The 17,963-nt window shown below is 34.1% G+C and overlaps 3 protein-coding genes and 1 pseudogene across 3 annotated transcripts; all 4 read right to left on the bottom strand.

The window, feature by feature from the left end:
* Positions 1 to 29: 29 nt before the first annotated feature.
* LOC140667233 (odorant receptor 67a-like) lies at positions 30 to 1,627 on the bottom strand (annotated as a pseudogene).
* Positions 1,628 to 3,535: 1,908 nt separating this feature from the next.
* On the bottom strand, positions 3,536 to 5,757 carry LOC140666951 (odorant receptor 4-like). Its single transcript, XM_072894513.1, has 6 exons — positions 5,489 to 5,757; positions 4,934 to 5,270; positions 4,476 to 4,706; positions 4,297 to 4,410; positions 4,066 to 4,221; positions 3,536 to 3,887 (listed from the first exon to the last, which is right to left on the bottom strand). Exons 1-6 carry the CDS (start codon positions 5,755 to 5,757, stop codon positions 3,837 to 3,839), a joined length of 1,158 nt encoding a protein of 385 aa, XP_072750614.1. The 3' UTR covers positions 3,536 to 3,836.
* Positions 5,758 to 6,801: 1,044 nt separating this feature from the next.
* On the bottom strand, positions 6,802 to 9,448 carry LOC140667017 (odorant receptor Or2-like). Its single transcript, XM_072894645.1, has 6 exons — positions 8,815 to 9,448; positions 8,263 to 8,599; positions 7,662 to 7,892; positions 7,489 to 7,602; positions 7,254 to 7,409; positions 6,802 to 7,090 (listed from the first exon to the last, which is right to left on the bottom strand). Exons 1-6 carry the CDS (start codon positions 9,081 to 9,083, stop codon positions 7,040 to 7,042), a joined length of 1,158 nt encoding a protein of 385 aa, XP_072750746.1. The 5' UTR covers positions 9,084 to 9,448; the 3' UTR covers positions 6,802 to 7,039.
* A 1,959-nt stretch (positions 9,449 to 11,407) lies between these two features.
* On the bottom strand, positions 11,408 to 17,929 carry LOC140667016 (uncharacterized). Its single transcript, XM_072894644.1, has 9 exons — positions 16,876 to 17,929; positions 16,337 to 16,673; positions 15,871 to 16,101; positions 15,690 to 15,803; positions 15,460 to 15,615; positions 12,334 to 12,567; positions 12,154 to 12,267; positions 11,921 to 12,076; positions 11,408 to 11,735 (listed from the first exon to the last, which is right to left on the bottom strand). Exons 1-9 carry the CDS (start codon positions 17,142 to 17,144, stop codon positions 11,685 to 11,687), a joined length of 1,662 nt encoding a protein of 553 aa, XP_072750745.1. The 5' UTR covers positions 17,145 to 17,929; the 3' UTR covers positions 11,408 to 11,684.
* Between the last annotated feature and the right edge of the window lie 34 nt (positions 17,930 to 17,963).

The raw sequence follows: 17,963 nt of genomic DNA, 5'->3' as shown, positions 1-17,963 counted from the left end.
TTTATATATATCTCTAACTACGAAAATTGCTAACCGTGTAAACGGTTGGCAGTAGTAAAAGTACTACTTCCTTTTGCACGCGAAGATATAATGTACGGGCTCCAATACATCGCGTGTAGCACCAACATGTATGACGCCGAAGCTTTCACGATCTATAACATGACAGGAGCAATTACTATCGTCATACGTGTGTATATACATATATCATGCCACGACTAAGTGACTGGAAAATGTCATTTGGTTCATTTACGTTCACCTTTTACGCACAAATAACATATGCCTTTATTTTTTTTCATTATTTTTATTATCACATTAAAATTTTACGTTAGCAAATTTCTTCTAGGAAAGGTCCATGATCTTTTTGACCATGAGCGTCAAATGCTTCTGCGGGACCTTAGAATCATGATAAAGATATCTCGATTCTGATTCGGGTTTAATTCGTACCAAAGTGATTCGTATGCTGCGCCGCCGATCATTTCACTCTATAATATTACAGTAAATTTTTCTCACTTATAGCACAATATACGTGGTGTTCGATTTATCTATATTTTTTTCAAAATAATATATACTGACTTTCGTACTGAGATGTTTTCCACTAAACAAAGTTATAAATACTTCCAAATTGATAAGAATGTAAAATAGCACGGATTTCACTAATCTGACGATTCGCCTGGGACCGATAGACTGAAATTTTTAAAAATACCTTGCCTCCCGAAAAGATTATGTCACTTCATGCTAGGCAGCAGATAATCAGAGAATTCGATACGAATTGTATTAGCGCGATGTTCGAGAATATTGCCTCGATATACTTGGAGAACGATATAATTCTTTGATGTCGGACGATCAACGTTTTTACGATGCTGTTACTCGCATCTCGCTCGATGTCTTTTCGCGTGATTTTACAATTTCTCTCACACTATGTCAATCCGTCCACCCACGAAAGAGAATCTAAACATCACGAAATATAGTTAATTCATTTCAGCATATTGTATATTTAATAGTAGATATCTCTTTTTGATATGTTAAATTATTAAATCGTATTGTCTTTTCTCTTACATATTTCTAATAATTTCAGAGAAAGGAACTGGATATATTATAGTCTTCTGTCATCTCAGTTTTATGTTTAATTATTTTTTTCCCGATAAACAAAATAATATTTGATATAGTTTTAATTTTTATCTACTATTTATTAATAAATTTCTAAGATTTGTTATGCTTTTAAATTTTTTTTTCTTGACAACACACATGCTGTACTGATATTTTTAAATCATTTTCAGAAACAGTGACATTTCCACGAGAAAATGCACTTATCAAATGTTATCAACAAGGAGTTCAAAACACCGGCCGTACTAGCCGCACTCGTCTGATGAATAAACTGTATAAGGAAAACAGCCACATATACCAATATGCTTTCAATCGCAAATGGTAACTCCATTTTGAGGATGAGCTCGAATGTCGGTTTGATTATCACTTTTTTCCGCAATAAAGTACCTGTCGCGTAAAAAAGCACGAGCTCAAGACGATTATAAAGTTAGTAAGACGATTATGTATGTAGGCTATTCTGGTCGTGTAATTATCTGAAGCTTTGTTCTTCTTCCAATCGTTAATCATGATCGTTTCAATTTCGCCCAGCAAACTATAACGGATTATTTGAAGAAATATTGACTGATAAAATTATACAAAGCATTGTCGCAGTTGATATAAATCAAGAAAATACAGTATAAAAATTATGTAAAAATTTTAAATCATATTATATTATAATTTCGAATCTATTATAGGTATATACGCGATCTGACGTGTACTTGTATCGCTGGACTTAATTCTGTGCTCAGTATATTTCGCAACTTCGTGGTTGCTCAGATATTTCCTTTAGAAGATAACAAAAAAACTGTTTCGAAGATCGATCGCGATACAATTCATCAAAGTGCTCTAATATTAGAAGCTGTTTACAGATTAAACAGAACCTTAAATCATAATCATTATTTGTCAAATATATATTTTAACATACAAAAGACTATAATTTCATGAATGATAAAAATGGATATCGAAAATGTTTTTCTTCCTTGAATTATTAACCACGATGCAATTATACGCTCCATTTAAAAATGCAACACAGACAAAATAAGAAGGATCGCAGCTTCCACGAAATGCTCACCGAGAGGTGAATGAAAAGTTTCATTGGAGAATATATTGTGGAAGATCGTAAGGCAGAAGAAAGACGGTGACATCGCTGCAATTTGTAACAAAGAGACAGTGTGAAGATCACAGTTGGTGCTATACATATATGATTACGAAAAAGATCGGACAGTTACCGTTGCAGGACAAGAACATGTGACAACGAAAAATATAGTTTGTTCGGCTTTTTCGAAGCGAGATGTGAACAATACAAGACAGGTATTGCATAACATTGTGTCCTTATATAATCACAAACTTGCAAAATTTAAATTTAATATTAATTATATATTAATATATATATTACATATTAATATTAATCATTATATAATATATTTTAATATATTTTAATATTAATTTAATATAATATATTTTAATATTAATTATATATTAATATTTTACAAAAACATATGTGTAGGAAAAGCTTTCTACTTATAAGAGACACGGATTTTACCAATATTATTAAGTTGCCCGGTACACCAATTGAAAAGAATTTTTAAATATTTTATGTCCTCTGAAAAAATTGCGTTACTTTATTGTACTCATGAATAATTTTATCAAACGATAAAGTCTACCTGCGCGTCAACGACCAAACCGCGCGTGTCATTGACCACTGACTCAATTATTACTTGTTAAATATATATTTCTGTCGGAAAAAAACTGTAGTATGAATATTATGAACCACGAAAATGGGGCTTCCCCTCATTTCCTCGATTCTTCCGATCGCGATGCAATTACACGCTCCCTTTAAAATACAATAAGCATGGATTGCAAGGAGAAACTCAGTTTCCACGGACAACGATGTTGAAAAGTTTTGCTGTTGGGGGAGGGAAAAAAGACAAATACGACGTATCGCAAGAGTTTCTTGCGATGGAAAAACTGGTCACAGTTGGTGCTGTAGGCGGTTACATGCCTGGATCAAACTATTTTACGCTGCAGGCTGCAGTACACGAAGAATCCACGAGCAATTTCTCCTCATAATTGCAAGGCAAGTATTATATAATATATTATATAATGTAGGTAACCCTGTTTTTATGTAACCTTCTTCACGCTGCATCTTTAATCGTAAGCTTGAAAAATTAAATTACAAATATCTAAGAAAAATACATTAATAAATAGATATGTAGTAACAATAATTTTTTCATCTTATTACGTGATTAATTTGATTATGTAATATATATATATATATATATATATGAAAAAAAGGAAATAAAATATGTATACACAATCATTTTTTACAATATTTCTTATATTACGTGTATGTATAAATATATCTATATCAAGAACTAATTTTAGAATCTTGTAAGATTAAATAATACCTTAGATGACTAAATTAAATACTTTTATTTTAATTTTCACCAAACAAAATATATCATTATCAAGCAAATATTTTATAGGCAAAATACTAATTGATCGGGAGGAACAATATTGTATTTATAACTCTCTACTTATCACTGCGAGCTAAGTAAAGCTGTCAGAAGAATCGATGCTTTGGTAAACGACACTCCTGCTCATCTACACGCGTACGCTTGATGTGAAAGCCCGTCGAGTCTCTCTGAATAAGAAAATTGTTAATCGTGCAAACGGACTGGCAGTAGTAAAAGAGTACTACATATATCCCTCTGCACGCGAGACCGTTAACGGCGCGTCATGCGCGATGTATTTCAATACATCGCATGTAACAGTGATACATATGACGCTGATGCTTTCACGATCTACAATATGATACATATGAGCAATTACAGTCGACATATACAAATATCATGCAGCATGACCGGAGAACGTCACTGGTTGTCAAAATATCAATCATGACAAGACACGCACAACAACATGTATAACAAAATATCTATGGATTTTTAATAATCTATTTTATTATCTGAATAAATCTCTTACATTGGCAAATTGCCGCAAAGTAAGATCCACAAACTTTTCCGCCGTGAGTTTCAAGCTCTTCTGCGATCTCACAATCATAAAAAAAATCTCTCGATTCTGATATGGGTTTGATTCGTACCAAAGTGATTCATACGCCGCATCACCAATCATTCTGCTGTGTAACGTAATAAATTTTCATTGTAGAATAGTATTTGGTACACTTAAATGTTATAGCGTTTATTGCATACTAACTTTTGTGCTAAGATATTCCCCGAGGAAACAAAATATAAATGATTCTGAGCAGATCGCAATGTAAAATAATGCAGATTTTACTAAGATTGTCGAGCCGTCTGGGACACCAAGTGACTAAAAGTTTTGATATAAACTTGTACATTGAAAGAAAAATTAATTTATTACTGCAGAATACTCACAATCACAATGATAAATCCTAGACAACAGATAACCAAAGTGTTTAAGGCAAATTGTATCAGCGCAATGTTTGAAAAAAGGCTCTCGATGTTGTTTGAGAATAAGATAATTTTCTGATGACGAACGATCAACGCCTTTATGATACTTTTGGTAACACCTTGCTCAATGTTCTTCCGTGTGATTTCATTCAACTTGTGCCGCACTATATCGATCTGCCCACACGCGTGAAGCATCTAAATGTCACGATATTTGCTTCAATTTTACAGCCCATATAGGAAGCACGAAAGTTCGCTGCGTAGCTTGTATTATTAGTTTATTTTCTCGGATTAAAAAAGAAAAAACGCATTAATTATTAATATGAACTTGTTGTTTGATTTCGCTTAATATATTTTTCTCAATGATGTCACATCTTAGCTATCTTCCTTTATAGAAACATCGATAAATTAACAAAAAGACTTACTACTGTTATTATCAACGAGTTGAACATGCCTTCGCAACTAACCGCACTTGTGTTATGAACAAACTGTATCAGTAAAACAGCGATATACACTGATGTGTTTTTGATCTCAAAAGGCAACTCCATCTTAAGAATGAGCTCTCGAGAATCGGTCTGATTGTCACTCTTAAATTTAAACACAGTACTGGTAGCGTAGAGAAACACCGTTATCGCGTACATGGACATTATCAAGTTGGAGAATTGACGAGAAACGTCAGCTATTCTGGTCATTGTGTATTCTTCCGAGACGTCACGTCCCTTCCAGTCCTCGGCCATGTGTGCTAGGATTTCATTCAGCAAACTATAATATTTGAAGAAATAAACAGCACGTATAAAGCATCAACATGGATTATTTTGCGAAATATCATTACGAAACGGAGCAGAGTGAAAACGTATACGTATTTGAAGAAGAGCAGAAAAGTAAAATTTTTACAATTCACAATTATTCAACTCTAGGATAAAAATTCAAGATTTCCTCGTTTTGCAGATCTCACTATACTTTGCTGTGAGAAAGCTTACTGAGTATTGAACGCGAAAACTACCAGCTTGACAGATAGAAGGCTGTAAGCCACAGTATTACTCAATGCTTCCATCAGGATAAAAAGATCTTCTTCAAAATGCATGATCAAGTATTTATACTGAAAAAATTGAAATACTGCCTCCATCGAGGATATGCACAAAATTTGACGCAAAATTGTGTATGACGTGTCCGGCCATAGGCCGATTATGCGCAGGCCGAACTGCACAGAGTGACACACGGTACTCATTGAGCCCATCTTGTTACTCATCGTGCCAGAATAAGCCAGACTTACGACACGGTAGCACTAATCTTAACTTGGTTTTCTCTCTCGGTTTATATTATACGGATAAGACTATAATACAGAAGGAAACAAGACTTGCGCAAGCCCGGGATTATCTACTTCTTACAGTTGTTACAACGTAACTTAAGTAATTTGCACTGAAACTAAAACGCGATAGCACGTAAAATCTCGTAAGGTGATCAGTTAGAAGAGGAGCCTCGAAACTTCCGGTCTCAGCATGACCAGTGGGGGAAGTCGCTCAAAAGGTCTGAGTAAGACTGTATAATTTTCTGTGGATTAAGCACTCGTGCAACTCCCACTCTGCCAAAGCCGACCGGTAAAGATCGTCCATTACGTATTTCTATCTTGGAAGTCGCGAAAAAAATAAACCGATATTTCTCCAATGATTATTAGCGGTTGCAAAAAAAGAACAGCCACGTGAAGACGTCCATGCTTCTGTCCTGTACGCATTGCTCGTTCACTGTCATTTGCATTAAAAATGCAACGCAAAAGTTCACTACACTATGTACTGAAAGACGTGCTGTACTCGATATTATAATTCCGTATAATTCAAATAATTGACAATGTACACGACTAAATATAATAAATATAATAAATGTAAAAGTCGATTCTAATTATCCATTTGAACTTGTATCTTTTTTCGGTTGCATCTTTCTCCTGAAAGACAATTAGAAACTTGGAAGATTAGTCATTATCAAGCAGTTTTTCTATTAAAGTCAGAATCTCGCGGCAGTAACTGAATGCAGCTGCGCGTTATTTAATATGGACCAAACATTATTTGTGAAATATGTGTTTTCTGTATAATACAAAATATACAACTATAATTTTGTAGAGAATATTTTTTCGTCGTTTTATCGTAATGTATAACATTATTTATATAAAATAAAAGAGAAGAAAACAGGCAATATATAAAATTATTTTTATGTAATATTTTTTCTATATGTATCTATGTACTTATATATTTATATATTTTTCTCACGATTTTATATTTTTTAAAGTAAAATGGCACTCTTTGACATAAAACTAAATTTAATCGTTAATTAAATGTTTTTATTTTGATCTTATCCAAATACATCTCGAGTCAGAGAATCAAGTAATTTGTTTTATAAGAACTTGATGTATTTCAGTAAACGGTCTTTGCTCATCTATACATGTCTCTAACTAAGAAAATTGCTAATCGTGTAAACGGTTGGCGGTAGTAAAAGTACTATTTCCTTTTGCACGCAAAGATATAATATACGTTAGGGCTTCAATACATCGCGTGTAGTACCGACATGTATGACGCCGAAGCTTTCACGATCTACAACATGACAGAAGCAATTATGATTGTTATATGTGTGAATACATATATCATGCCGCGATTAAGTGACTGGAAAATGTCATTAGTTAATAAAACTTCATTTACGTTAACCTTTTTTGCATAAATAACTCACGCCTTTATTTTTTTCACATTAAAGTCTTACGCTAGCAAATTGCTTCAAGGAAAGGTCCATGATCTTTCCGACCGTGAGCGTCAACTGCTTCTGCGATCTTAGAATCATGATAAAGATATCTCGATTCTGATTCGAGCTTAATTCGTACCAAAGTGATTCATACGCTGCGTCGCCGATCATTTCACTCTATAATTTTACGTGAAATTTTTCTCATATAACATAGTATACATCGTGTTCAATATGTTTGAAAATAGTATATACTGACTTTCGTACTGAGATGTTCTCCGACAAAACAAAGTATAAATGCTTCTAAACTAATAAGAATGTAAAATAACACGGATTTCACTAACACTGACGATCCGCCTGGGACACCGATAGACTGAAATTTTCAAAAATGCCTTGTGTCCCGAAAAGATTATGTCACTTCATTGTACTCACGATCGCAATGATAAATCCTAGGCAGCAGATAACCAAAGTATTCGATACGAATTGTATCAGCGCGATGTTCGAGAACAGTGTCTCGATGTTCTTGGAGAACGAAATAATTCTCTGATGTCGGACGATCAGCGTTTTTACGATGCTGTCATTTGCATCTCGCTCGATATTTTTCCGTGTGATTTTACTCAATCTTTCTCGCATTATGTCAATCTGTCCACCCACGTGAAGAACCTAAACCATTACGAAATACAATCAATTCATTTTAACATGTACTTTATTTATTTAATAAAAATTAATGCTTGTTCGATTTAATATTTTGATTTTTGAAATGAAAAATTATTAAATCGTATTGTCTTTTCTCTTACACATTTCTAATAAGTTCAGAGAAAAAAACTGGATATATTATAGTCTTCTGTCATCTCAGTTTTAATTAATTTTTTTCTGATAAACAAAATAACGTTTGATATAGTTTTAATTTTCATCTACTATTTATTAATAAATTTCTAAGATTAATTTTGATTTTTTTTTGATAATACACATGTACTTATATTTTTAAATCATTTTCAGAAACACCGACGTTTTCACGAGAAAATGCACTTACCAATGTTATCAGTAAGGAGTTCAAAACACCGGCCATACTAGCCGCACTTGTCTGATGAATAAACTGTATAACTAGAACAGCTACATATACCGATGTGCTTTCAATCGCAAATGGTAACTCCATTTTGAGGATGAGTTCTCGAGTGTCGGTTTGATTATCAGTTTTTTGCCTCAATAAGGTGCCGGTCGCGTAAAAGAGCACCGACATCGCGCTCGAGACGATTATAAAGTTGGAAAGACGACTAGATATGTAGGCTATTCTTGTCATCGTGTAGTTATCTGAAACTTCGTGCTCCTTCCAATCGTCGATTATGACCGTTACAATTTCACCCAGCAACCTATAACGGATTATTTGGAAAAATATTGACTGATTAAACTATGCATTTGTTGCAGTTGATATAAATAAAAATAATTCAGTATAAAAATTATGTAAAATTTTTTAATTATATTTCCCTTTTTGTAATTTTCGAATCTAGGATGTACGCGATCTGACTGTACTCGCTATCCAGACTTAATTCTGTGCTCAGTATATTTTGCAACAAAGAAAGCTTACCGTGCATTGAAAGCTAAAATAATGAGCTTGACAAGCAGAAGGCTATAAGTAAGCGTTGCGCTTAGTACGTCCATGAGGAGCGGTAAACTCTCTTCGCCGAAGTGTGCGATCAAATGCTGATACTGAAAGGTCTGAAACAGCGCCATTGAGAATATAGAGAGGAATCGCCGTAAAATTGCATACGACGTGCCCGGCCATACGCCAATTGCACGCAGACCGAACTCCACGGAGTGACACACGGTATTCATCGACCCTATATTGTTCTTCATTGAGTCAATTGAATAAAAGTCAGCTTGACAACGCGACAATATCAACGTGATTTATCATTAACTTTAGTTTACTTCTTTTTTTCTCAGTATAAATATTATAGGTACATACATCACTACATTTTACAAAAAAGATATGTTTACGTTAACTTGAAATTATTTAATTCTAATATTTATTGTAAGCAGTTGATATCGTTGAAACTAATTATCGAAACGATTAAACTCATACGGTTATACTGATGAAACATTAGATTTTTCATCATCATTTAAAAGATGCGTCAAAATTTTCTATTGCAATACTCTCGATAATGTTACTTTGGTTATGGTTGATTGAAAGGTCTTAGTAAGACTGTAAAATTCTATGTATTATCGAGTGACTCCCACCTTAACAGTAATCGATCAATAGAAATTATTCATTGCTTATTCCCGTCACATTTCTTTTTATCTTTGAAGTCATGAGTAAAAGCTATAAACCGATGCATCGATAATTGACGGTGTCGCAAAAAAGAGACAAAGATAATTACCAAGATGCTCCCTCGTGGACGAATCATCTGTCTACTGTCTGACTATCTGTCATTTGCATTAAAAATACAAAAGACATATTTGTCACTACATAACGGTCCTGAAAGACCTGAGGCGTGCTTATCATTATAATCTAAATAGTATTATTGCATATGGGCAGATATTGTAAACGTGAAGACCGAATCTATTCAATAGTTTAAACGTGGTTGCTCGCATCTTTTCTTTAGAAGGTAACAAAAAAAATGCTTCGAAAATCGATCACGCTACAATCTCATCAAACATCTTTAATATTAAAAGCTGTTTGCAGATTAAACGTAATCTGGAATCATAATCATTATTTGTCAAATATATATATACATATATATCTGTTATAACACACAAAAGATTATAATTTATGAACGATAAAAGTGGATATCGAAAATGTTTTTTTCTTCTTTGAATGCTCAACCACCATACAACTGTGCGCTGCATTTTTAAAGATGCAACGCGGACAAAATAAGAAGGAACGCAGCTCACGAAATGTTCACCGCAAAGTTGAAAAGTTTCATTGGAGAAACATATTGTGAAGGATCGTGAGGTGGAAGAAAGACGGTGACACATCGCAGCAATTTGTTGCAACAAAGAGACCAGTGTGAGGATCACAATTGGTGCTGTATATGGTTACGAAAAAGATCGGACAGTTTGCCGCTGCAGGACAAGAGCATGCGACAACGAAAGATATAGTTTGTCAAGCGACTTTTTCGAAGATGAGAACAATAGAAGACAGGTTTTGCATAATATTGTGTCCTTATATATAATCACAAGCTTGAAAAATTGAATTTTAAAATTAATATTAATTATATAGGTATTAATATTTTGCAAAAATATATATACAGGAAAAGCGCTTTATTTATAGGAAAAACACGGACTTTATCAACATCATCGAGTTATCCAGCACATTAATTGAATATAATTTTTAAATACTATGTGTCTTCCGACAAAAAGTGCGTTATTTTATTGTATATATTCACGAATAATTTTACGAAACGATAATGTCTGCCTGCGAGTCAATGACCGAACCGCGCGTGTCATTGACCACTGACTCAATTATTACTTAAATATATATTTCTGTGAAAAAAAAAATGTATTATTATGAATCACGAAAACGGGACTTCCCCTTATTCCATTCTTCCAATCGCGATGCAATTACACGCTCCCTTTAAAAATACAATAAGCATGGAGTGCAGGGAGAAACTCAGTTTCCACGGGCAGCGATGTTGAAAAGTTTTGCTGTTGGGGGAGCACGTCGTGGGGGGAAATGTCAGGAAAGAAAGCGAAGACGTATCGCAAGAGTTTCTTGCGATGGAAAGACTGGCCACAGTTGGTGCTGTAGGTGGTTGCATGCAGGCTCAAACAATTTTATGGCGACGCTACAGGTTGAAGCAGTGACGAAGAAGGATCAACGAGCAATCTTTCCTCATTATCACAAAGTATTCCGTAATATTTTGTAACTCTGTTTTCGTGTAACGTTCTTCTCAAGCTGCAGCTTTAATGGTAAGCTTGAAAATTAATTTGAAAATATTTCGGAAAAGTTTTGTTAATGAATACTAACAAGTAGTCACAATAATTTTTTATTTCATTACGTGATTAATTTGACTACGTAATGTATACAAAAAAAAAATTATATGTATACATAATCAACTTTTGTAATATTTTTTATATTACGTGAATTTATACTTACATTTATTTCAAGAAATAATTCTAGAATTTTGTAAGATAAAATAATACTTTAAATGACTAAATTAAATGTTTTTATTTTGGCTTTTATCAAGATTGGCAAAATACATTGATCGAAAAGACTAATATTGCATTTATAGCTCTCTGCTTATGCACTGCTAGCCAAGTAAAGCTATCAGAAGAATCGATGCCTCGGTAAACGTGACACTCCTACTCGTCTGCACGTGTGTACACTAGATGTGAAACCTCGTCGAGTCTCTCTCTGAATAGGAAAATTGTTAATCGTATAAACGGCTGGCGATAGTAAAAGAGTACTATATCCCCTTGCACGCGAGACCGTAAGCGGCGTGTAATGCACGATCTACTTCAATACATCGCGTGTAACACCGACACATATGACGCTGATGCTTTCACAATCTACAATATGATATATAATATATATAAACAATTACGGTCGATATATAAGCGAATATCGTGCAGTATGACCAGAGTACGACACACGATTGTCAAAACATTATTCTTGTTAAGACACACAATCAAAAATATATGAAAAAATATCTATAAATTTTCATAATCAATTTTTTTATTTGAACAACTCTTACGTTGGCAAATTGCTGCAAAGAGAGATCCACAAACTTTCCCGCCGTAAGTTTCAAACGCTTCTGCGATCGTACAATCATTAGAAAAATATTTCGATTCTCATTCGGATTTGATTCGTACCAAAGCGATTCATATGCCGCGTCACCGATCATTCTGCTCTGTAACGTAACGTAATAAATTTTCATCATAGAATCACAGCATTCGGTGTGATTTATAGCGCGTATTGCATACTAACTTTTGTGCTGAGATATTCTCCGATGAAACAAAATATAAATGCGTCTAAGCTGATAGCAACATAAAATAACATGGATTTCGCCAACACTGTCGTTCCGCCCGGAACACCGATTGACTAAAGATCTTAAATACATATTTTACACTGAAAAAAAAAATTAATTTGTTACAGCAGAATACTCACAACAACAATGATAAATCCTAGACAACAGATAACCAAAGTGTTTGAGGCGAATTGTATCAACGCGATGCTTGAGAAGAGACTCTCAATGTTCTTGGAGAACAAGATGATTTTCTGATGACGAATGACTAACGTCTTCATGATGTTACTTTCGGTAACACCTTGTTTGATGTTGTTCCGTGTGATCTCACTCAGCTTTTGTCGCACTGTATCGATCTGCCCACAGACGTGAAGCACCTAAATATTATGATACGCGCTCGGTTCAATTTTACAACCCAAAAGAAGCATGAAAATTCTCTGCATAGCGTGTATTATTATTAGTTTCTTTTTCAAATTAAAAAGAAAAAATGCATTAATTATTAATATATATTGTATATTTGTTATTTGATTTTACTTAAGATTTTTCTCAATGGTGTCATATCTTAGCAATGTTTTTTATTGAATTATTGATGAATTAAAGAAAAAAAAAACTTACTAGTGTTATCAGCAAAGAATTAAACATGCCTTCCGCACTAACCGCGCTCGCCTGATGAACAAATTGTGTAAATAGGACAGCAAAATACACTGATGTGCTCTTGATTTCAAAAGGTAATTCCATCTTAAGAATGAGCTCTCGAGCATCGGTCTGATTGCTATTCTTATATTTAAGCACAGTACTGGTAGCATAGAAAAATACCGTTGTCACGTACATGGTGATTATTAAATTGGAGAACCGACGAGAGATGTAAGCTATTCTGGTCATTGTGTATTCTTCCGAGACGTCACGTCCCTTCCAGTCCTCGGCCATGTGCGCTAGGATTTCATTCAGCAGACTATAATATTTTAAGAAATATTAAAAGTCATATATAAAACTGCAACATGAATTTATGTATATCATTGCCAATCGAAGCAGAGTAAAATGCATGTGCATTAAAAAAAATTATATTTTTATAATTTACAACTTTTCAAATCTATGATTTAAAGCTTCTACTCATTTTGTAATTTACTATACTTTATTGCGAAAAAGCTTACTGAGTATTAAACGCAAAAATTATTATCTTGACAAGTACAAGGCTGTAAGCCACAGTTTCGCTCATTACGTCCATTAAGATAAAAAGATCTTCTTCTTTAAAATGCATGATCAAATATTGATATTGAAAAATCTGAAATACTGTCATCAAGGATATACACAAAATTTGACGCAAAATTGCGTACGACGTGTCCGGCCATAGACCGATTGCGCGCAGAATAAATTCCACGGAGTGACAGACGGTACTCATCAAGTTTATTTCGTTTCTCATCGAACCGGGATAAATCAGACTTACCACACGATAGCACTAATCTTAACTCAGTCTTCTCTATCTTGTCAATTTACATTGATTACATTAGATATGAATAAAACTATATTAGAGAAGGAAACAGGACTCGCACTAGACCGAATTATTTATTCCGTACAGATGTTTACTTGAATATTTTGCACTAAAACTACAACGCGATTGTACGTCCAATCTCACAAGGTCATCAATTAGAAAAGGAGCCTTGAAACTTCCGTTTGCAGCATGACTGTCAATTCAGGATGAATATAATCAGTCGAGAGGTCTGAACGAGACTGTAAAATTTTTTTTTGGTGCACTCGAGTAACTCCCACCTCTATCACAGCCGATCAATAAAGATCATCCATTACGCATTTCCGTCGTAATTATTCTCAATTCTGCAATTCTGTCCGTAATTATTTCCATCTTGAAAGTCGCAAAAAAATATAAACCGATATCTTTCCAATGATTATAGCAGTTGCAAAGAAAAACAACCGCGTCAATGCATTCTGTTGTACGCAACGTTCGATCGCTGTCATTTGCATTAAAAATGCAAGACAAACGTTCACTTGACTACTTACTGAAAGACCCGTGCTGTACTCGACATTATAATTCACTATAATTAAAATAGCACGATGGACGATACACACGACTAAACATCGTAAATGTAAAGGCCGATTACAATTATTCATTTTAACTTAGCTAGCCACGTCTTCTTTTTAGAAGATTATAGAAACTTGGAAGATTAATCATGTTATATCAAACAGCTTCTGTAAAAGCGGAAATCTCCTCGTGGCGAATTAAACGCAGTTCCATATTATTTGACATGGACCAAACATTATTTGCTATGTGTCTGCCGTACATAAACACAACTGTAATTTTGTACATAGTATTCTTTCGCAACATAATATAATACATTACATATATTAAATAGGAGAGAAAATAATAGATCATATAATAAATTAATTTTACATAACATCTCTTCTATATTTTCTGTGTAACTCTGTTTTCTATATGTGTGTGTATATATAACCCTGTTTTCATGTAAATCTCTCTTCACGTTGCATCTTTAATCGTAAGTTTGAAAAATGAAATAAAACATATTTCGAAAAATTGTCGTTAATCAATAGAAAAATAGTCACAATAATTTTGTATCTCATTATGCAATTATTATGATTACGTAAAATATACAAAGAAAAACAAGTAATATATAATTACCCTTCACGATATCTTCTATATTGTGTATATGTATACTTTGTATTTATTTAAAGAAATAAATTTGAAATCTTGTAAGATAAACGCTTTACATGACTAAAATTAAATGCTTTTATTTTGGTTTTTATCGAAATCGATAAAATACATCGATCGAGGACCAATATTGTATTTAAAGCTGTCTGCTTAGCTGTATGCACTGCGAGTAAAATAAAACTATCAGAAGAATCGATACGAAGAACCGACACTCCTCATCTACACGTGTATACTTGATATATTAACTTCGTCGAGTCTCTCCGAATAGGAAAATTGTTAATAGTGTAAGCGGCTGGCGGTAAAAGAGTACTATATCCCCCTGCACGCGAGGCCGTAAGCGGCGAGTAATGCACAATGTATTTTAATACATCGCATGTAACACCGACACATATGACGCTGATGCTTTCACGATCTACAACATGATACATATGAACAATTACGGTCGGCATACACGAATATCATGCAGTATGACTGGAAAATGTCACTCCGTTGTCAAAACATCAATTATGATAAACGCGCGCATAATTACATGTATTAAAAAATATTTATAAATTTTCATAATCAATTTTTTTATTTGATTAACTCTTACGTTGGCAAATTGCTGCAAAGAGAGATCCACAAACTTTCCCGCCGTAAGTGTCAACTGCTTCTGCGATCGTACAATCATTAGAAGGACATCTCGATTTTGATTCGAGTTTGATTCGTACCAAAGCGATTCATACGCCGCGTCACCGATCATTCTGCTCTGTAACGTAACGTAATAAATTTTCATCATAGAACAGCATTCAGTATGATTTATAGCGCGTATTGCATACTAACTTTTGTGCTGAGATACTCTCCAACGAAACAAAATATAAATGCGTCTAAAGCGATGGAAATATAAAATAACACAGATTTCACTAACACTGTCGTTCCGCCCGGAACACGGATTGACTAAAGATGTTAAATACATATTTTACACTGCAAAAAAAATTAATTTGTTACAGCGCAGAATACTCACGACCACAATGATAAATCCTAGACAACAGATAACCAAAGTGTTTGAGGCGAATTGTATCAATGCGATGCTTGAGAAGAGGCTCTCAATGTTCTTGGAGAACAAGATGATTTTCTGATGACGAACGATTAACGTCTTCATGATACTTTGGGTGACATCTTGTTTGATGTTGTTCCGTGTGATCTCACTCAGCTTTTGTCGCACTGTATCGATCTGCCCACAGGCGTGAAGTACCTAAATGTCATGATATGCGCTCGGTTCAATTTTACACCCCATATAGGAAGCATGAAAATTCTCTGCATAGCTTGTAATTTATTTTTTAGATTAAAAAGAAAAAATGCATTAATTATTAATATATATTGTATATTTGTTATTTGATTTTGCTTAAGATTTTTCTCAATAGTGTCATATCTTAGCTATCTTTTTTTATAGAATATCGAGAATATGAATTAAAGAAAAAAAAACTTACTAGTGTTATCAGCAAAGAGTTGAACATGCCTTCTGCACTAACCGTGCTCGTATGTTGCACAAACTGTGTAAATAGGACAGCAATATACACTGATGTGCTGTTGATTTCAAAAGGCAACTCCATCTTAACAATCAGTTCTCGAGCATCGGTTTGATTGCTACTTTTATATCTAAACACAGTACTGGTAGCATAGAAAAATACCGTCATCACGTACATGGTGATTATTAAATTGGAGAATCGACGAGAGATATAAGTCATTCTGGTCATTGTGTATTCTTCCGAGACATCGCGTTTCTTCCAGTCTTCGACCATGTGTGCTAAGATTTCATGCAGTAGACTATAATATTTTAAGAAATATTAAAACGCACATATAAAGCTGCACATGAATTTATTTTGTGAAATATCATTGCGAATTGAAGCAGAGTAAAATGCATTTGCAATAAAAAAGTTATATTTTTTAATTTACAATTTTTCAGATCTAGGATATAAAGACTCTGCTTATTTTCTAAATTATTACACTTAGTTGCAAGAAAGCTTACTGAGTATTAAATGCGAAAATTATCAGCTTGATAAATACAAGGCTGAAACAGACAGTTATGCTTATTACATCCATCATGATAAAAAGATCTTTTTCTTCAAAATGCATAATTAAATATTGATATTGAAAAATCTGAAACACTGCCATCGAGGATAGGCAAAAGATTCGGCGCAAAATTGCGTATGACGTGTTTGGCCAGAAACCGATTGCGCGCAAAATGAACTCTACGGAGTGACATACGATATTTATCGAGTTCATCTCGTTACTCATCCAACCGGAATAAATCAGACTTAAAATACGTCAACACTAATCTTAACTTGGTTTCCTCTCTCGTTCACATTGTACCAATAAAATTATAATATAGACAGACTTCGCACTAGACCGGAATTATCTACTCCGATTGTTACGACGTAACTTAAGAATTTTGCGTATTTTGAAACTACAACGCGATTGCACGTCCAATTTCTTAAGGTCATCAGTTAAAAGAGGCGCCTTGAAATTTCCAGTCGCAGCATGACCATTCGTGAGGGGAATATAGCCGGTCGAGAGGTCTGAGCGAAACTGTAAAATTTTCTTTGGAGCACTCGAGTAACTCTTACTTCTACTATAGTCGATCAGTAAAGATCGTTCATTACGCATTTCCGTCGTAATTATTACCAATTCCGCAATTCCGCCCGCAATTATTTTTATCTTGAAAGTCGCATAAAAATATAAACCGATATCTCTCCAATGATTATAGTGGTTGCAAAAAAAAACAGCCCCGTCAGTGCATTCTGTCGTGTGCAACGCTCGGTCACTGTCATTTGCATTAAAAATGCAAGACAAACGTTTACCTCGCTACTTACTGAAAGACCCGTGCCCCGTGCTGTACTCGATTTCATAATTCAAGATAATTCTAATAGTACGATGGACGATACACACGACTAAATATCGTAAATGTAAAGGCCGATTATAATTATTCATTTTAACTTGGCTATCCACATCTTCTAGGTAGAAGACTATTAGAAACTTGAAAGATTAATCATTCCGTTATCAAGTTGCTTCTCTAAAACGGAAATCTTCTTGTGGCGACAACCGAATACAGGTCCT

Source organism: Anoplolepis gracilipes, chromosome 6 (assembly GCF_047496725.1).
Source record: "Anoplolepis gracilipes chromosome 6, ASM4749672v1, whole genome shotgun sequence".
Classification (NCBI taxonomy): Eukaryota; Metazoa; Arthropoda; class Insecta; order Hymenoptera; family Formicidae; genus Anoplolepis; species Anoplolepis gracilipes.
This window is presented reverse-complemented; position numbering and strand designations above follow the sequence as displayed.